Here is a 21,190-nt window from a genome sequence, read left to right as displayed (position 1 = left end):
AAGTCTGACCAACTACAAAACATCTGACTTTCACTATAAAACATGGAAATATTTGAGTTAATAGTGCAAGCATGCAGGGATATGCAAACCACACACACCACTTCATATAAAAATACAACTTTGTAGGTCGACACACACATGTGCAAAAACACATCTGTCAGAGCCGGTGTGGACTCCAGAAAAACAAATGTGCAGTTAACAAGTCGTAGAACAGTTAATGTGGTCTATTAAGAAAATATATTTATTCAGAACATCAAGTTACACATTTAAATAGAATGAATAAAACTATTATTTATGTGAAAGTGATTTTTAGGTGTTTTTATTATATTTATCTTTAGGTGTGTTGACAAAAAAATAAAAAATACAAATAAAAAAAACTATAATAATAATAATACATAAAATAATGAAGAAAAAAAATGTAATCAATATTTTCTTTTCTGATTTTTAGGTGTTTTTAATATATTTATCTTTAGGTGTTTTGACCCAAATAAAATAAATAATAATAATAATAATAATAATAATAATAATAATGCCTAAAATAATAGAAAAAAAACAGAACAATTTAATCAATATTTTCTTTTCTTCATAAACATTTTAAAGTGTTGACACTCTTGTGGTAGTATATGTCCAAAGTCTGTAACGTCATGTAGCATCCATTAGATCCATAGACAAACTAAAGTGCATAGGAAGACTACTCTACCCTGTGAGACCTTTGGGCCTGTTCTCGCTGGACAGACAGGGTTTGCCTCAGACAAGGACACCGTCACTATCCTGGTGAAATAAATAATAAACAAAATAATATCATGTACCCAGCAACTATCCAACCTCATTCAAGCAGGCCCATCGATTTGGTGAAGAAGAGACTTAAGGATTTCTGAGGACACTGGAGCACGCCCAAGTGAAGTCAGGGTAGTACGCTGGTTGCCATAGTGACGAGTTGGCGGTGACTGGACGGAGGAGGAATGCGGGAGTGTCTTTTCGGTCATTGTGTTTCAGCTGGCACCTCAGGACCATGTGTTTATCTGTTTATGTTAGCTGCCCTCGTCTTGAGTTTCTTCTTCTTTAGACGGTGAAACCTGGGGGCTTTCTTCATCCTCATCAGCTGAAACAGAAAAGGAAAAACGGACAGGAGGTAAACAGTCAGTGGATGCAAAGCATTTATTAACCTGTAATATCTATGGTTGTATCTTTAGACTTAAGCTTTACACTTAAGCTAAAAAAAAATAAATAAATAAAAAACTGCGAAAATAAGTGATAGATATTTCAGAAGCTTCACCGGTATTTTATTTTTAATATTTTTTATGATTTATTTATTATTATTTATTTTATTTTATTTTTTAATTTATTGTATTTTATTTTATTTATTCATTCATTCATTCAAGAAAAGCCAAAATAAGTGACAGATATTTCAGAAGCTTCACCGCTTTTTTTTTTTTTTTTCATTCCATCCTTTTTCTTCCTCTTATCCGGGGCCAGGTCGGGGGGCAGCAGTCTAAGCAGGGACTCCCAGACTTCCCTCACCCCAGACACGTCCTGCAGCTCCTCCCCCAAGGCGTTCCCAGGCCAGAGAGACATAGTCCCTCCAGTGTGTCCTGGGTCTTCCCCGGGGCCTCCTCCCGGTGGGACATGCCCGGAACACCTCCCAAGGGAGATGTCCAGGAGCAGATGCCCAGCCGCTTCACACTCGGCTGCAAACCGCCCCAGTGCTGCAGGTCCCGGCTCGATGAAGCATCAGGACAACATCATCCGCAAACAGCAGAGATGAGATCCTGTGGGTCCCAAACCAAACCCCCTCCAGCCCCTGGCTGCGCATAGAAATTCTGTCCATAAAAACAATGAACAGAACCGGTGACCAAGGGCAGCCCTGGCGGAGTCCAACATGCACTGGGAACAGGTCTGATTTACACAGCTCCTGCTCCGGTCATACAGAGACCGGACAGCCCTTAGCAAAGGGCCCCGGACCCCATACTCCCAGAGCACCCCCCAAAGGACACCACGATTTTATTTTTGTTTTAAAACGAGACAATACGGTAGTTGCGCTGGTAATTACTGTAGTAGTTACCAGTGAGACCAGACTGTATTTTAAAGCAAGACTTTATGGTAGTTGCACTAGTAAGTACTGGTACTTTCTGTAGTACTAACTAATGTATGTACTGGTAAGTATTGAAGTAGTTACCAGTGGGACTGGACTGTATTTTAAAGCGAGACATTATGGTAGTTGCACTAGTAAGTACTGATACTTTCCGTAGTACTTACTGCTGCTTGTATTAGTAATTACTGGTACTTTCTGTGGTGCTTACTGTTGTTTGTACTGGTAATTACCATCGTAGTTACCAATGAGACCAGACTGTATTTCAAAACGAGACATTATAGTAGTTGGCTGGTAATTAGTGGTACTTTCTGTAGTACTTACTGCTGTTTGTACTGTACCAGTACAGTACCAATACAAACAAACAAAATAATAATAATAATAATTTTCATTTTTTAATTATTATTAATTTTATTTCATGTATTTATTCATTCATGTACTTATTTATGTCCATCTGAGAGTACGACTCACCTGACTTGTTAATGTTGAGCTGTGCGAGGCTTTGGGACAGGTCGGCGGCTCCCTCTCCTGACGCTGTTTCGATTCCGTGGATGGCATTCCTACGGCCGGACCGTCGAGAGGCCAAGAAGCCCTCATAGGAGGCCTCCACATCCGTCATCGTAAAGGCATCTCACCACGGAAAAACCTGCCAAACGTACACACAAATATTACCCAATTTACGTACTTCAAATTCTTTGTCTTAAGCTTCAGGATCAGCATAGAAAACATTCATCGCAGCAGGACCTACCCACAGTTCTCTAGTCTTATTGAGAGCTATTTTAGTTGGTTATGTCCAAGTTATACCTTCAGTTGGTACTTAGATGGAAGACCGCTGGGAATAACAGGTTCCAAAGGGGGCGCTAGTGACTCTAGTCAGTGGAAGCTATCGTTGTGTCCTTGAGCAAAACTTCACCCACAATGTCTGGTATGAATATGTTTACTTTAATTATTTGACTGGGACAGTGCGTGCTAATGAACATGAATGTAAACACACCAGATTATAGCCAAAGGATCATTTCCATCCATTGTCCCAAAGGCTGAGGTCGCAAAAGTGCAAAATTAAAAAAAATTGCACACTACACTCATTGCAAAGATGAAGTTTAAATCTGTCAACGGGACAAATTGTTCTAGGAGTGAAGACGTTTCGCTGCTCGTCCAATCCGCTTCTTCAGTTCTGGTCAGATTTCTGCTGGACACTGCCTAATATCTGTCTGAAGGGAGGGGCTAACTAAACTGAAACTGTAAACAGCTATTGTCTCCAGTTTCAGCCTTAACGACCCTGTTCAACCTGTAATCACCATCTATTGTTCTCTTTGTTCCTATTTGTTTTGGGTTTGTTTTGGGTCCTTCCGCTGCAGCATCTTTGAGTTATTTGTATTTTATTTTTGTATTATCTAGTTCACGTGTGTCAAGCTCAAGGCCCGGGGGCCAAATGCGGCACGCCACATTGTTTTATATGGCCCGCGAGAAGGTAAATTAAAAGACATAACTGTAATTTTAAAGTAAGTCCATGCTGCATTAACTATAAACTACTGAGATTTTCCCAACAAGTGGAACTGAGAAATATTTGCACACAATGATCCCAAAATGTTAAGGAAGAGGAAAATTGTCAGCGTGGAAGGCAGTTTTAAGAAAGGTGAAGGTGAAGACAAGAAAAACCTGTATATTTTTTGTGTTTTGAGGTGGGACGGTTGTGAAAGACACTAAACATGGAGCTAAGTATTCAAAAGTTTATAATAATAATGTAATATTTGTAACCTGAATAAGTAATAAATACAGGAACAGTTATTTAACAAGTTTAAAAGTAGTTACATTTACTTGACGTGACATTTGTTTACATTTAGTGACATTTACACTGCCCCACAGTCACATCTGGCCCTCGATGGCGGCCATTTTGCTGATGTGGCCCTCAATGAAAATGATCTAGTTGTTTCATTCATTTCGTGAGAATAAATTTACTTTATCATTTTTTGACCACGTCTCCACACTCTCGTTTTTGTTCTACGACCAGCTTAACATCATTTCGTTGTGTGCCACCACCCCTGGACCAACTGACACGTAACAGATTGGTGGAGAATGCAGGTCCCGGGTTCATATCCCGGATGAGCAACCTGTGGGTGGATCTGCGCAAATGGAAGCAAGGCCAAAACAGGACTAGTCCATAACAAGCTTCTTTCACTCCGCTTTCAAACCATTTCTTTTCTCAGGCTAGGTGGTTAGTGGGTTTGAGATGGAGATGGACAGTAGACTGGGGTCCTGAGCTGCTCTCACGCCGGTGTTGGTAGATTCTCTTATGGAGTAGCGTCTTACTTTCTCACTGCACTTTACACTGCAATGAATGAAGTAGACTACATTACCTTGTTAGAATAGAATAAAATAGAATAGAATAGAATGCATTTATTGTCACTATCCACATGTACAACACCACACACATGCACAGCGAGATTAAAAACAACCCTCCAATACAGACATGGGACACTTACAACACAGTATCACTAAAATAACTAGTGCCAGACATTAAAACATCCCAGACTACAACTCTCAAACAAAATGTAAATACTGCAGAGTCACATACTGCACTTGATCAAGTATTGCACTGTATTAGCTATTGCAATGTGATAAATATTGCACTATGTTAAATATTGCACTGTATTAAATATTGCACAAGTCAGAGGTCAACAGGGTTATGGAACTCGGGGGAAAAAACCTTATTTTGAGTCTGGTGGTCCTTGCTCTAATGGACCTGTAGCGCCTTCCCGAGGGCAGCAGGTTTTTGTAGTCATCGCACTGTCCATAATTTCAATCAGTTTGGTCACCCATTCAAGACATTACTCACCCTCTTCATGTTTTTGCCCGTATATCCAAATATGTCTCTGTAGAAAAGTTAAAACCACATATTTTAACTACAGATGAAGCATGTTTGGTTTGACCATTATCAGCTTTTCCTTTGAGCTTTAAAAGAACAGAACGTGGGACATTCTCTCAGGGTTACCGGGAGACTATTCCACAGGTGGTCAGATGTTGCGTAAGTGTTGGGAAAATGGTGAAAGGGGCCCACAGTGCAGTTTGCCACTACCGCGTACGGACAGAATGCATAAAGTGCTTCGGGCGTTATGTAAATCCAATGCATTCTAACCTTTGTGGGCAAGTATAGCTACGCACACAACCCCCTGCTAATATATCTGAAGACCTAATCTGACCTAAACCTTTTATAATCTCATCCACCTGCAATAACAATGAGCAAGTGCACCAAGAGGAAAGACAAATTATGGTTTTCACAGAATGTTGCATCACAGAACGCAGCGCACAGTGAAAGAGACTACAATTAGACAAGACAGGGGAAGAGCGGTGTTTAAATATGACCCATGAGGAGGAGGCACAAAGGGAGCTGGGAGCAGAGAATTAGGTTAAAGCCTCGTGTTGACATTCTGCTGCTCTCTGCCAACCTGCTGTAATATTCTTCTTCTACTCTCCGCTTCACTGCTGCTGTTTTGAGGACGATCGCGCTTAAATCTGTCTTTACTCCCATACAGTATCTCCAGACCTTTATTCACCCCTTGTCCGTTTTGCTGTTTCATGAGCAGTGAAAGCTGTAGCCTGTAATCGGCCTGATCTATTTTTGGACATGGCTTCTGTTATGATCTGAGCATGTTCCGACTCAGCTGTCATATCCAAAGTGGTGCAGAAATGAGCGTGACCTTGCATATGTTACACGTTTGGTTAGACGATAATGCAAGACGGATGAGAAAACGCGTTATTTTGCTCGCTTGGTGTGTGGTTTCTAGGCTAATACACAGATGTAGGGGAGTGAGCTTTAAATATTTGACTTGTGTTCAGATTTCTTATAAAAATACTGTTATAAATGTGTTTATTTACGGAGCCAGGCATAGGGCGTTTGCAAAATATATTATTAATGTGTGGCCATAGGATGTTATCACTTTCCCACATGATATTATCTTGAGGGAACGACTTAATTATCACGAGGGAATGAGATATTATTTTTATTTTTTAAGTTAAACGTGCGCTGAAAATGTATGTATAGAAATGATTACCTTCACTCAAAATAATATCTCGTTCCCTCAAAATAATATCTCATTCCCTCAAGATAATATGGTTTTTTTTTAATTTGTTAAATATTATTCTTCTGCTTTCTGTCATCTGCAGGGCTCCGTATTTATTTGTTTATTTATTTATTTTTTTACATCTGATTAGACTGGGTTAAGATTATGTTTAGTCCTGGTTTAGTTCATTTACTTATTCAGTCACAATTATGATTATGATTTTGATTACTATTAAAGTATTAGTAGTAGTAGTAGTAGTAGTAGTAGTAGCAGCAGCAGTAGTAGTAGTAGTAGTAGTGATGGTGGAGCTATGTTTAGAGAAGACACAGATGACACACATTTCATCAGCAGTAGTCATATGTAGTACATGTTATTTCCCTGTGACCTACATAAATGCACTGCGTCTAAATAAATAAACATTCATTTAAATATTTGCTGAGTTTGTGAAATAAAAATAAGTGTTACCTTTTGTAGTAAACAAGATCCAAACTGGTCAATCACATCCGCTTGAATGCCGCCTGGTCCATCCACTGTTTGCACCTCCAAAAATGATGAGCCATGGATCAAGTGCGCGAGAATAATGTGCACTTCCGGAATAGAGGGTCTTTCAAAATAAAAGCGGTTAGACTAAAGCGTCTCAAACAGAACAGTGGATTTACTGATGTGATAATGAGACAACTGGAGATCTATGTGTGAAAGAAAGAAAGAGAGAAAGAAAGAGAGAGAAAAAGAGAACGGAAGAGGCAGGGAGAGAGAGCGAGAGAGGGAGAGAGAGAGAGAGAGAGAGAGAAAGAAAGAAAGGAGTGAGAGAGAAAGCAACAGAGTGAGAGAAAGGGGAGAGAAGGGGCGAAAAAGAGAGGGACAGAGAGAGATGGAAAGAAAGAGGGGGGGAGAGAGACAGAGAAACACAGAGAAAGGGAGAGAGAGGAGAGAGAAAGAGGAGAGAGAGAGAGGAAAGACAGAAGGAGAGAAAGAGAGATAGTGAGACAGAGAGACAGAGAAAGAAAGGATAGAGAGAGAGACAGAGAGAGAGACAAAGAAAGGAGAGAGAGAAAGAGAGAGAGGAGAGAGGCAAAGAGAGACAGGCAGAGAGGGAAAGAGACAAGAGAGGGAGAGAAAGGACAGAGAGAAAGAAAGGGGAGAGAGAGGAAGAAAGAGAGGAGAGAGACAAAGAGAGAGAGAAAGAGAAGGGAGAGAGAGAAAGAAAGAGAGGAGAGAGAGAGGGAGAGAGGAGAGAGAGAGAAAAAAGGAGAGAGAGAAAGGGACAGAGAGTAAGAGAGGAGAGAGAGAGAGAGAGAGAGAGAGAGAGAGAGAGACACAGAGTGAGAGAGAGATGAAACGGGCGTTTGTGAGGCCACACCATGGGAAACACACAGAGGTTATTATTGAGTCAAAGGTCTGTAGTTGAATTGCTCCATTCAAAAACACACTGGCTTCAATATGGCCCAACATGGGAGCGTGAACTTAAGTGGCCCATTTGTTCAAAAGGTCAGAATAAACGTCACAAAAAGAAAGCAATGGTGTTCAGAAAGCTAAAAATTGAATTAGACACAGATTAAAATTTAAAATTGCACAGACTATTGACGTGAATTAACAATATTACAACAATATTAATTATAAAAGTCTGTAAAATGTATTTGGTGCCTCCCATAAGCCCCCTTTCGCTAGAACTACGCAACTACACCAACAATCCTAATTATTTTTTAAGAATTAACCAATCAGGTAAAAGGATGTTCCGACGTGTGGAAGCGTCAGTTGCCATTAGCAGCCAAAGATCAAATCAAAACAAGATAGCAGTGTGCAACGTTTTTTAAATAATTACACACTCAGAAGGCTTGATACACTATTCATCGCACAATAGCGTTATAAAATTAGCCACATAAACACTATTAAGCAGGACGTATTTAATAAGCTGGACAGTTAAATACGTAAAAGTTGTGTTGTTTTGAGGTAAAGTTAGCTTTGCGAAAGCGGAAGTACGAGCATATAAATATCACTCCTGACGTTAGCCGGTTGACTCCGCGCGTCAGACAAGGGGATAACCAAGGATGGAAGAATTTGAAGGTAAATGTGTGTCTTACATTTTTATTCTTGTTGTTTTAGGGTTGTGGCTTTCGTACAGTTTGAGTATACTTCCATGGTGTTTTTTGGTTCCTGTCGCCTCTGTCTTTGTCCTGTTTTTCCACGACCTTTTTTTGTTTGTGATTTCGGGCTGGATCACAGGGCCAAAAATGAAGCTAGCTGCTCCTGTGGAACTATGGGTGTGAGACTGAGCTTTAGCTTATACTTGCATCTGGCTTTATTCTGTCTTATTCTGCAGACATTTTCAGTTTTTTGCAATGCTGTCTTAATAATCCAACTCGTAATCAGATCATTAGAGGGACTACATTAGTGAAAAGATTTATATTTACACTTTCCATGCTCTTTTATCTCCTGCTTGTATGTGTGATTTTGTGTTTTACATTAAAGTAGCCAGACCAATTGTGTCTTGTTTTGAATTGTCAGCTGTTTGTTGGTATTGTCTGGTAGGGTTTTATTTGGACAGGGATCAGATCGGAAGACTTTTATTGTCATTGTCAGTGAACAACTCAGAAATTAGGAACTTTTTTCAGTGATGTGCAATATTAAAACACTGAGTAATAATAATAATATAAAGAGATATGCTTAAAAATAAAATGGTCTAGAGGTAGATGTAGAACAATGACAATACTTTGACCTTAAAAAAAGCAGGAAAAATGTCTTGTGCCAGGGTTTAGCCAAAAAAATTCATTTCCACGTGTAGTCCCTGGACAGGCTGATGTTAAGTAAGAGTAACAGTTTGGTGTAGGTGCATGAAAGAACTGTAAACATATGGTACATACATCAAATACAACACATCTCACCCCTCAAATATGCCACGCACTCACATACACAACCATACCAATTTATTTACGCACTCAATCACTCAATTTCAGATATACAAATACTCTTTTTTTCCATATACATTCACTAACGGGTGCAAGCTTTTCTTTTTTGCAGATGAAGCGGTTCTTCCTCCTCAGGACCTGGTTCAGTGCCACATTTGTAACAGAAGCTTTTTCCCTAAAGTGCTGGTAAATAAACCAGTTATATCTAAGTAACTGTGTTTTCCATCATGAAACTTAATACAAATGATGCTCACATTGTCAATAAGGAAGTTTGCCCAGTTTAATCAGCGTTATGTTTGTGTTAATAGCTCATTATTAATTATTAACGACACACATTTGAGCTGTTTTCTTCATCTCTTACAGGATAAGCATGTAAAAATCTGTCAAAAAGCAGCGGCCAAACGGAGGAAGGTGTTTGACTCTAGCAGACAGAGAGCTGAGGGCACAGACATTCCCACACTCAAACCCCTCAAACCAAAGGTGAGGCCGCAGCTTTGTGACACACAATAGACCCGAGATGACTCACTTTTTATTGTACTTTACACAATATTATAACGCACACAGAACAGAGAATATATCTAATAACAGAAACCTTAGTATAAGAGTTACGTAACAACGCAGTCATCTGTCAGGTGATCGATCCGCTGCAACAAATGAACCCTTTGTTGACATGTTCGGTTAGCGCTTTGAGAGAGCTTTTTCACTTTCAGTTAATCCAGTATTTTATGTTTGCAAATATTTTTGAATATAAACAACTTTTAATTTTATTTCAGTCACAGAGTTCATCTTCATCTGTGAAAGTAAGTTATTTTGTTAATTTTTTTAAGAATACATGCTTACTAATGGCTTCTTTTATGATGGTCCACAGAAAATGAGATAATTGAGTAGAATTTTAAAAAGTACTTATTTTTCTTTGACCATCAGGCAGAAAACAAGGCTTTTTGCTTGGGCTAGTACTTACTAAATCTCTCCGTCTGTAGCAGTTTCTTTCAACATGCATGTTTCTGTTATGTTTCTTATGCTTCATTTTCACATTATCTTTTTTTTTTACATGTAAGATATGAGTAAAAATAGGCAAGACAAGGCAAGTAAGTGCTTTACAGAATAAGAAAGACATTAAAATCACAATGCAAACAAATCAGAACATAAATAATAATAAATAATCATCATAACATTAACATTAAAATAGAAAAGTGCAGAATAAAACCCTTTCCGTCATATTCACAGCTAAACAGAACCATTTGGAGCCTGGATTTAAACATGGTCAAAGTAGAGGCCTGTCTCACATCTCACTGTTCCAAAAAAAAAAATAATAATAATAGTTACCTTGAACTTATAGCTACTACTTATTCTAGTTGTTCCTACAAACCATCCAGATAGTAGTTTGTGAGGATGAACACAACAAATATAACTGCTGCTCTTTAGCCGAGCCTGAAACTAGAGAATAAGTGGAAACCCAGCTGAAGCGGGTCATGTTTCTAAAGACACTGCCAACAGAGCAACAGAGCAGTGATCCAGTTCTGTCAGACGTCATTAATTCATAGGGGAAAGGGAGTAACGAGAGTAAAACCGTACAAAATAATAACCTTAAAAGTAACGTTTTTGTTTTAAATGGGCTGACCTGTTGTGTATTTTTTCCAGGCAGAACCTCCTAAAAAGCCCAGCAACTGGCGCAAGAAACATGAGGACTTCATTGCTGCAATCAGGGCTGCACGGAACGTTTCTCAGGGCACGAAAGATGGAGAACCTTTGCCCCCTCCTCCTCCTCCAAGTTATGACCCAGGTAAAATAGATGAAGTTTACTTAAAGGGCCTATATTACACAAAAATGATTCTTGTGAGTGTCAGGCCATGTTATAACGCTATTGCCTCCTCAAAAACATACCTGAAGTTGTGTTTTGTTTCATTCACACGTGTTTGAGTAACTCTTTTATGGGAATATTGTAAAATAAAACATATTTTAATGATTTTATTTGTAGACTACATCCAGTGCCCTCACTGTCAGCGGCGGTTCAATGAAAATGCAGCAGACAGACACATTAAGTTTTGTCAAGAGCAGGCCGCCCGGATGGGTAATAAGACCAAAGCAGAAGTGAAGAAACCCCCAGCTCGGACACAGGTAACACTGCAGAAACACATGTGGAAAAGCAAGGCAAGTTTATTTGTGTAGCACAGTTTGTACACAAAGTGATTTATAGAATAAGAAAGACTTTAAAATCACAATACAACAAATCAAAGAGCTAAACAGAACCGTTTGAGTCTGAATTTAAACATTGTCAAAGTCGAGGCCTGAGTCACATCTTCATGAAGAATTTTCCAGGTTTAGCTGCAGAAAACTGAAACACTGATTCACCATGTTCAGGTTTAGTCCCGGTTTAGTCTTGATTTCGACCTGATTTCGTTCTGGTTTAGTCCCAATTTAGCCCCAGTTTAGTCCTGATTTCATCCTGGTTTAGTCCCGGTTTAGTCCTGGTTTCGTCCTCAGAGTGTGAGATGGTTCATGTGGCTCTGACATGTGGGAGATTTGGTGCTGATCCATGTAGAGACTTGTCTCTCAGAGCTTTAGTCTTTAAAAAAAGAAAAAAGAAAAGAATAACAGTGAATCATACCAGTGTTTGTAGATATCCCAGGGTCCAAAGTCTGTTGTCGATTTAGTATTGACATCTTTATTGAGGAGAAATTGCTTTATATTTGACCTCACATGTTTTTGTTTAGTACAAGCCACCTGGTGTAAAAAAGAGTGCACCACCTCCTGCTTCTACCATCCCCTCTGCCTCCTCTCGTTTACCACAAAGAGCAGGTTCAGGGCAGGCCACAGGTGAGGCTCTATGAATATGATCTATGCTTTTCTTTTGTAACTGGACAAAAAGTTGTAGGAGTGGAGACGTTTCGCTGCTCGTCCAAGCTTCTTCTTCAGTTCTGGTCAGATTACTGCTGGACTGCTGCCTTATATCTGTCTGAAGGGAAACTACACTGAAACTAACAGCAGCAAAACGTCTTCACTCCTACAACTTTTTGTCCAGTTGACAGATTACTATGAATCATACCTGGATGACTGAGGGTTTACACAGACATGTCTATAGATTGTCTTTGTGTTTTTTATTTTTCAGGGACTCCTGGTAAGGCGTCCTCAGCTGGTACAGTGAGAAATAATCCATCTAGCCTCACAAGCCCACCCTCCAAGTCAGTGCAGAGTTGTTTATGCATCCATTTTATCCACATCTTTTCCATCCTTTCTATGAATTTAATGTAACTGTTATTTCAGTGTGGGCATGAAACCGAGAGTCGCAAGCTCTGGTTACAGCTCTGTAAGAAACGCATCTGGAGCTGGGGTCAACAAGAAGAAAGCGGACCCTTATATATCTAGGCAAGAAACTCATAAAAAGCATATTATTTACGAAATGTGCGCTGACCTCTAGTGGAACCTTTTATAATTGCAATTTTAACCTCTACACACACACAGTTTACACAGTAGGATCAGTGTTGTGCCTTCCAGCCAAAACACACAGACATATTTAAAAAGTAAGAGCGAGAGTATTGTATAACTTTCCTTTTGTTCTTGATCCCAGGAACGAGGTTGACGGCGACATAGGAAACGGTGGAGTAAAGAGCAAGTTCTGTCATGAATGTGGAGCGAAGTATCCGGTCGAATCTGCGAAATTCTGCTGTGAGTGTGGAGTCCGCAGGATGTGCATCTCATCAGAGTCGTGTACATATCCTGGAGTACGGGATGGAAACGCTCTGGCTCATTTAATAAACAAAACAAATCTAGGGTAAAACGTCTCAAAACATTAAAAGTTTAATCTGAGAATCTAGTTTCAAAGCAGAAGCAGGATGTTTTAACTTGAAATGAAATTTTATTACAAAGTCACTGTTACATTACACCGCAAAAGCATCATTATAGGAACATTTTGGTTGTTTGGCAATTCATTTAGAACTTATAATTGGCACCAGATGTGTAAAGTACTAGCTTATTCTAAAGACGTTTGATTGGTTACACTGCTCTGAGAGTAGGTTACACAGATTACATTTAGTTTACACGACACATTTAGGGAACACAAAAGTTACAGGTGCGTTCAAACTGGAGCGCGTCACAAGCTGCATGAGTAGATAAGAAAACGGGCTTTCGTCGCGTTTAACTCCCACACTCCACATTATGCATTCCTGAAAAACCCCGCTTTCTAGAAACGCGTATCCCTCCTAAGTGCAATATCAACTACTACTGAAAATGTGGTTTCGTGCAAAAGTCACTTAAAAAAGGCTCGCCCCTTCACTACCAACATGTTTTTCTTAATGTAGCATTTTTAGAAATATATCCTATCGTTTTATTATTTGACATGCTATTTATTTTCTTACTACATTTCAAACAGCGACTGCGTTTAGTTACGACATTTCAGATTAAACTGTTTTTTTTTAAGCCGAAATAGCCTTTTTTCTTTTTTTTTTAAATTTATAACACAGTATTTCAGTTGTATCAGCACGATTTAAATACTTCACCATGTCTGATTACCCCCAACAACCACATTTCCTTTGTCTGTCTCTACACATGTTGGATTTTAGGTCACTTTTTTGTATCTACTGTGTTCCTTTTGTGTATTTAATATGAAAGACATAACATGTAATCAAATGTTAACCCATATTTTTCATTCCAGCATTTGATCGGTTATTTTTAAACTGTGGTCCTTATGCAATTGGCCGGTTATATAATGAGAAAGTTGGAAGAAGAGACAAAATCGAATGATAAATGCAGTGTATAACAGGTAAAAAAAAATAGCCGTGCACCGTGCTGTATGTAACGCCACGTATCCATCATCAATAAACCCTGGACACAGCTGTACAAAAGACTTGAGTGTTTGCTATGCTAGTTTGCTACATGTAGTTTTGTTTAAATGCACTTTGTACTCATTTAACCTCATTTGTGTTTGCACATATACCCAGTGGTGGAAGGTAACGAAGTAAAAGTAGTAAAAAAAACTTAAGTATCTGTGCTTTACTTAAGTGCAAAGTACATTTTACAGTGGATACGTTTAACTTCACTACATTTGAGCGCAGTTTCTGTACTTTCTGCTCCACTACACAGTATTTTTGAACAGGACTGAAAAGTAAAAAGTACTTTTCGCATGATTTGAGGGGTTGTTTTTACCAAGTTGGTGGAAAAATCCTGACTAAAGCTTTTGAGTTCAAGTTTGGCTTTGAGCAAAACAAAAATAAATACACAAAATTCACTCAAGAAAACTGAACTAACTGATTCGTATTGCTACTTTTGAACAAAAATAGGAGTCATTTTGAATCAGTATCACTACATTTAACACTTTTTACTTTTTTAAACGGGTGCGTAAATACTATTACTTAAGTAGCTTTCTCTTCTGTGTTTATACTTTTACTTGACTAAGAGTATTTAGTACTTCATCCACCACTGCATATGCCACTCTGTGAACTTATTTTTGTCCCATCTGCCAAAACACCAACTGAACGTGACGGGAAATAACGCCTTGGAAGTGTTCCGACTTTGTACTTATCCCGGTCAACTGTGACAAAATCAGCTTTTTACGAAATCATTCATGACAATTGCAACTTGAGCGATGAGTTAAATAGTGGCTTGGCAGAACGCTTAACACAAACTCGTTTTGCAAATATCTGGTCACACATTTGAACCCGAAGTGAAAGCAAAACTGTTTCAAAGCACCTTAACGTTAATAGCACCGTGCTATTTACAGCTGTTTAGATAATGATAAAATGGTGTAAAAGTTGGCTTAGTCTGGTAAGCTTCACGCCGCTCTGCATTCTTCTTCATATTTTGGAAGAGAAACAAGTCCTTGACATGCTAGCTCGAGTGTCAAACATGGGAGTGTGCAAGTCCAGTGTAAATCTTTCCAACGAATTGTCAGGTTTTAGACGCCGAAGCGCTCAGCAGCTGGTAGCACTCGGCCAGGGCGGACAGCAACACTTTGGTGCGGCACAGTTTTTTCAGCACGCTCCTTCCCTTCTTCTTTATCTGATTAATAGAGAAATCACAACAGCAGATTATTAGAGTACAGTTGAAGTATTGAGCAGCAGTCGTTACGTAAATTCTGTGATATTGTGATAGGTCGACGTTTACAACTGGCTTAACTCTGATTAGATGACTCAGGCTTGAACTATGAACCTGACTCATCAAAATCAAGGCCGGTCCCAATATTTTAAGGAGTACTAACCTAGATTTATTACAGTAAGTATACGTAGCAGAGGTTTATGCACGTCGCACCGTCGGAGGAGGACTGCTACTTTAAGGATGGGCAATGTCAGTGGTGGAATGTAACGAAGTAAAAGTAGTAAAGTACTGTACTGCGCTGTTACTTTTATTTCAGTACATTTGAGAGCAGTGTCTGTATTTTCTACTGCACTACGTTTTTGAACAGGACTGAAAAGTAAAAGTGTTTGTTATTATTGTCTGAGACCTGCTTTATAATTATTATTATTATTATTATTTGAGTAAACAGAAATATTTTATACAATTGTTTCTGATCAACAAAATTCAGCACAAAAATCTCTACATTTGGAGTTCATTAGATCTAAAAATCTGCAGTAAAATGCTTTAGCTTTTTACTCTTAAGTACTTTTTTTTTTTTTTGCCCTCGTGTCTGTACTTCTACTTAAGTATATTTTACCTTTGACCTTTACTTGAGTTTTTTTTTTTTTTTTTTTTTTGCCCTGGTATCTGTACTTTTCCTTATGTAGATTTTTCCACACGATACTTTTACTTTTACTTGAGTATTTTTTGCTCTGGTATCTGTACTTTTACTTAAGTAGATTTTTTCACATGATACATTTACTTTTACATAAGTATTTATTTATTTATTTATTTATTTATTGCCCTGGCATTTGTACTTTCACTTAAGTAGATTTTTTCACATGATACTTTTACTTTTACATAAGTATTTATTCTTTTTTTTCCCCTGGTATCTGTACTTTTACTTAAGTAGATTTTTCCACATGATACTTTTACCTTTACTTGAGTATTTTTTCCCCTGGTATCTGTACTTTCACTTAAGAAGATTTTTTCACATACTACTTTTACTTGAGTATTTTTTGCATGGTATCTATACTTTTACTTAAGTAGGTTTTTTTCACATGATACTTTTACATTTACTTGAGTATTTTTTGCTCTGGTATCTGTACTTTTACTTATGTAAAATTATCATGTGAAAAAAATCTACTTAAGTATTTATTTATTTATTTATTTATTTATTTTCCTGTGGCATCTGTACTTTCATTTAAGTAGATTTTTTCACATGATACTTTTACTTTTACATAAGTATTTATTTATTTATTTTTTGCCCTGGCATTTGTACTTTCACTTAAGTAGATTTTTTTCATGTGATACTTTTACTTTTATTCAAGTATTTATTTATTTTTTGCCCTGGTATTTGTACTTTTACTTAAGTAGGTTTTTTTCACATGATACTTTTACATTTACTTGAGTATTTTTTGCTCTGGTATCTGTACTTTCACTTAAGTAGATTGTTTCACATGATACTTTTACATAAGTATTTATTTATTTATTTTTTGCCCTGGCATCTGTACTTTCACTTAAGTAGATTTTTTCACATGATACATTTACTTTTACATAAGTATTTATTTATTTTTTGCCCTGGCATTTGTACTTTCACTTAAGTAGATTTTTTTCATGTGATACTTTTACTTTTATTCAAGTATTTATTTATTTTTTGCCCTGGTATTTGTACTTTTACTTAAGTAGGTTTTTTTCACATGATACTTTTACATTTACTTGAGTATTTTTTGCTCTGGTATCTGTACTTTCACTTAAGTAGATTGTTTCACATGATACTTTTACATAAGTATTTATTTATTTATTTTTTGCCCTGGCATCTGTACTTTCACTTAAGTAGATTTTTTCACATGATACATTTACTTTTACATAAGTATTTATTTATTTTTTGCCCTGGCATTTGTACTTTTACTTAAGTAGGTTTTTTTTCACATGATACTTTTACATTTACTTGAGTATTTTTTGCTCTGGTATTTGTACTTTCACTTAAGTAGATTTTTTTCACGTGATGCTTTTACTTTTACATAAGTATTTATTTATGTATTTCGCCCTGGCATCTGTACTTTCACTTAAGTAGATTTTTTCACATGATACTTTTACTTTTACATAAGTATTTATTTATGTATTTCGCCCTGGCATCTGTACTTTCACTTAAGTACACACATGTGAGTACTTCTTACGCCGCTGGACATCACACATAAAGACCTGATTTAAAGTCATTTTCAGGCACATATTTGGTTTAGTGGGTGTTAACTCTTGACGTACATGACTTACAGATTCCCCAGAACAAACACAGTCCACGGAATGTTCCACAGTTTGGATGAGCTGCTTGGTCTCATCCAGATTCTGATTCTTCATCCTGCAGGTGATGTTGAAGAGGGTCCACACGGGGTCCTGTGGCACGAGACCAAATCAATATGACATGTTCATCTCCAGAGAGCTGCTATTTCTGAACGGAAATATTCACTGACAGTGTTCCCTTGAGAGCAGTGATGTCTAAGTGTTATATCCGGGCAAGTTGAGTTCTCCAGTGATTTATTAATATCCCTTTCCTGAAACAAACACAATAACATTTGGAGAAAAATGCAAACCTGTCACTGTGTAAAGAAAGAATCACTGCAATGGTTTATTTTTGGATGGACGTGGACATTTTTCCCTTTTCTTTGCCACATTTAATCACCACATTTCACAACTAGTTATTGGTAATACCCAGCAAATGAATGTGTGGACACTTTCCATACATTAAAACTAGGCTCTGCTGTGTGACACTGACAGAAAAACTTAAAATCTTACCACTTTTTCAAGATGTACGTATATCATGGACTGGTATTCCACTGCTATGTTTTGGTGGGACCTGGAGCTGGTGCAGGACAGAGCTGTAAGAGGTAGAAGAAGAAGAATGCAGACTCCGGGACAAAGAAGAGTCTGAGGAGAGATAAACACGAAACGACCAGGTCACTACTAAGTTCACCTCTGCGTTATTTACCAACAGCAAAGCTCTCCAAAACACGTGTCCAACATGTCTCTGTGTCCACTCCACTGCACTGAAACGCAGCCTGAAACTCTACAACCCCAGCTTTTCCCAACTGAAACTGTAAAATCACAAAGCTGACTGCGTATTTGTTGTGTTTTGCTTGTTTTTTTTGTCTCTACGCAGACGCCAATTAAACCGTAGACTGACTGGAACAGTGATTGGGATTGGAGAACGCGCGCACCCGTTCCTGTAAGCTTGTGTAATTCCTGTAAAAACTGTTAATATATTTTCGGTTTCCTTCTGACTGGCACATGGAAGTTATTCACACGGAATTCCCCGGAGTGAAAAGAAAGCTTTAAAGCCACCAGCTCTTGCCATAAAGCCTCCAGACGCATGGCGAAGTGGAGCGAGGAACGGAGACAGATGCGCACGCTGCTCTTCCCCGCCCCGGTGGTGAGTTTTGACTGCTTTCACCTGCTCTACACCTCAAATCTTTACATCCAGTTTATGTTTATATCCACTTTTCTCACGGATCGGAGCTGTTTTGACCCCGGTTCACTCGTGCGTCACGGCCGTTGGAGACAGGGCTTCAGCGCGCGGTGTCTGTACGTACCATTGGTCACTCTTCATTCATTATCGTGGCGTCGGGAAAGTAGTTGCGCGTAATTCTTCATCGCTGCTTGAGAAACCACGCAGGGGAGTAGAAAAAAAGCAGCCTAAATAGCCTCCTCTTCTCAATAATCCCGCAGTTTGAGCGCACACAATATACTGCGCTGTCCCATGACCCGCAGTTACTTCCGTCCCTACGCAAAGGTTTCATTTTGCTCTGATGAATTACTTAAACGTAGGCAGCAGTCACACACAAAAACGACCACGTATTAACTCTTAACAGGTATTATCCAACGCGCCATGACGTTTGAACCCGTCAGGAGCCAATTTATAAACGTGGAACAGTGTGTTTTACTTGGCAACAGGGGCCAGTCCGGATGAGAGTGACCCTTTATACTGAACCCGCTTGCATACATCTCCCACTTTCCCAGAGGACTTTACCCACGCTGCACTTCTTGTTCTCAGTGAATCTATGTAAATCTAAAGTCTTTTGGCACCACGCACACTACAAACTTTCCCCTAAGATCCTAAATTAAAGTCTTCACCAGCCACGACACCATTTTTTGTGACTTTTACGCACGACAAAAACGTGAAATGATTTAAAATTCTCTGTCCATATGTGCAGATTCTGAAAAATTAAACCATCCTTCCTGGCTTTGGATTCAGAAATCTGTCTTTTTTTCCTCATCTGGAAGTTTTATGTGAAAGAAAAATGCTGTAAAAGTTAAAAATGTAATAGATAAATAGACTTAAATCTTATGGATAACCCCTAGTATTGTGCTTACATTGTATTTGTATTATTATGCAGTTATTCGCTTAATTTCTGCATTTCTTTGTAATACTTTCGTCCAGACTATTAAATTGTGGCACTTTTCTACTGTGCCGCAAAAGTTTGTGAAGCTTTACACTTTTTACAAACAAACAAACAAAAAAAAACAACCCGAAAAGCCCAAAACGTCTTGTTCCCCATTACACTTTCACTCCTTGGTTCATTTAACCTACATCCTACTTTTACCAGTATTTACTACTTCTTCCTTCTGTAACGAGTTGGTGTTAGTTAATTTTATGTCGTACGTATGTTGGGACAGTGCACAATAATACGCTGACGTAAAAAAACAACAACAGAAAAGACGTATGATGCCATTTAAGAGCAAAAAAACGAATTCCCACGTGTCGTTTCTGGACAGGCTCACGTTAAGGAAGTGTGAAAGTTTGGTGTAGGTGCTTGAAAGACTTGTAAACATCAAATACAACGCATCTCGCTCCTCAAAAACGACACTTTCAGATGCACAAATCCGCGTTTCTTTCACACACGTTCACTCACGGCTGCTTTGATACTCGCCATTTCTTTGTCACATGTCCAAACGTTTCTCCTTTAGCAAACTGTTCCACTGACTCACAGCGAAACAACAGAGAAAGTGGATTTAGTCTCACTGTCCCGCTGTGGTTCTCCCAGACCTCACGTCGGATCGGCCTTAATGAGGAATGTCCGGACGGTAAATAAACGAAATACATGTCTTACTTTCTCACAAAGTCTTACGAAACGTTGTATTTCCCGCACATCTTCTCTTAGCGTGATACATAACCGCAGATAACGGCTTTGTTCTGGTCTTTTTTTGTCATATTTGAGTATTTGACCCTCACTCTTCTAATAATATAAAGTATAAATGTCAGACTTTACTAAAAACTACTCCAGATGTCGTTTAAGTCAGAGGTGGGCGAACTTTTTGACGAATACGCACTGCTCATTGTACGAATTATTTTCCAAATGCATTTCAGTTAAATAAAAACTTTGAACAAGCTTTACTTTTACCTATTTTAAGATAATTTGGTCACGTTCCGCGGCCCGGATTTATAAACGCAAAGTGCCGTGCGTGGTCCCCGGGCCGTAGTTTTCTCACGTCTGGTTTTTAAGACACTACTACTCACTCGACTCTGCTTTGAAATTAGCGGGACGCTGCTTTTAACTTGACTATCGCTGTAACCCACTGTAAAAATCTACAAAACGACACCGAAACCGACAAATTATATCATCCAGAAAGTTTAAATAACACGGATCATCGTAAACATCCATAGAGCGTCGTGTGTGTCTGTTGCTTTTACTATACCAGCTTATTTTTCTATATATCAAAGCTGCAACAATGTTTTTTTAGGTCAGTATTTATCACTTGTACTTTTTCTTTGCACAACTGGGAAATTTTAGTTTATTTTTGTGCTTGACGATGCAATTTGCGCTGTAGAAGTTTGAATAAATAGCCTCTGTGACTCATTACAGGTTCAAATTAACGACTGAAGTGTTTCGTTCTGCTTTTTATTTATTGCAGCTCATGACTTATTTTAACACACACATTGAGAATAGTTTTTGTGGTTTCACGCTGCTCTCAAGTTATGGTGTCAGTGGCGTGAATTCATTTCCTCGTGCTTTAAGTTGCGTTATCATGACGGGCCATAGTCTGTTTGTGTGACATAAGCTCCGGTCGCTCACTATCGATGAACAGACGTT

General features: G+C 38.4%; 2 protein-coding genes across 3 annotated transcripts in view; both read left to right on the top strand.

Moving 5' to 3' along the window:
- Positions 1-8,148: 8,148 nt before the first annotated feature.
- On the top strand, positions 8,149-14,376 carry zc2hc1a (zinc finger, C2HC-type containing 1A). Of its 2 annotated transcripts, XM_033986141.2 has the most exons (10): positions 8,149-8,214; positions 9,169-9,242; positions 9,420-9,536; positions 9,830-9,856; positions 10,698-10,839; positions 11,035-11,174; positions 11,771-11,873; positions 12,166-12,238; positions 12,321-12,422; positions 12,625-14,376. In XM_033986141.2, exons 1-10 carry the CDS (start codon positions 8,199-8,201, stop codon positions 12,830-12,832), a joined length of 1,002 nt encoding a protein of 333 aa, XP_033842032.1. In that variant the 5' UTR covers positions 8,149-8,198; the 3' UTR covers positions 12,833-14,376. The 2 variants fall into 2 exon arrangements, with proteins under 2 accessions (XP_033842032.1, XP_055086022.1); XM_055230047.1 differs by lacking the exon at positions 9,830-9,856.
- Positions 14,377-18,449: 4,073 nt separating this feature from the next.
- Positions 18,450-21,190, top strand: part of ctnnd2a (catenin (cadherin-associated protein), delta 2a) — a 385,529-nt gene continuing 382,788 nt past the window's right edge. The window contains exons 1-2 of the mRNA XM_033985946.2: positions 18,450-18,531; positions 20,067-20,183. The gene's annotated coding sequence lies outside the window, so the exon portion shown is untranslated. The remainder of the gene's footprint in view (positions 18,532-20,066; positions 20,184-21,190) is intronic.

The sequence above is a fragment of the Periophthalmus magnuspinnatus genome, chromosome 20 (assembly GCF_009829125.3).
Source record: "Periophthalmus magnuspinnatus isolate fPerMag1 chromosome 20, fPerMag1.2.pri, whole genome shotgun sequence".
NCBI lineage: Eukaryota > Metazoa > Chordata > Actinopteri > Gobiiformes > Gobiidae > Periophthalmus > Periophthalmus magnuspinnatus.
Note: the sequence above shows the minus strand (reverse complement) of the source record. Positions and strands in the feature narration are given on the sequence as shown.

What these genes read in the sequence shown, in the direction of transcription:
- zc2hc1a (XM_033986141.2), top strand. An exon ending in TCAAACCCCTCAAACCAAAG is followed by an intron (nt 9,537 to 9,829) that starts GTGAGGCCGCAG and finishes ATTTTATTTCAG; the next exon opens with TCACAGAGTTCATCTTCATC. An exon ending in GTTCATCTTCATCTGTGAAA is followed by an intron (nt 9,857 to 10,697) that starts GTAAGTTATTTT and finishes TATTTTTTCCAG; the next exon opens with GCAGAACCTCCTAAAAAGCC.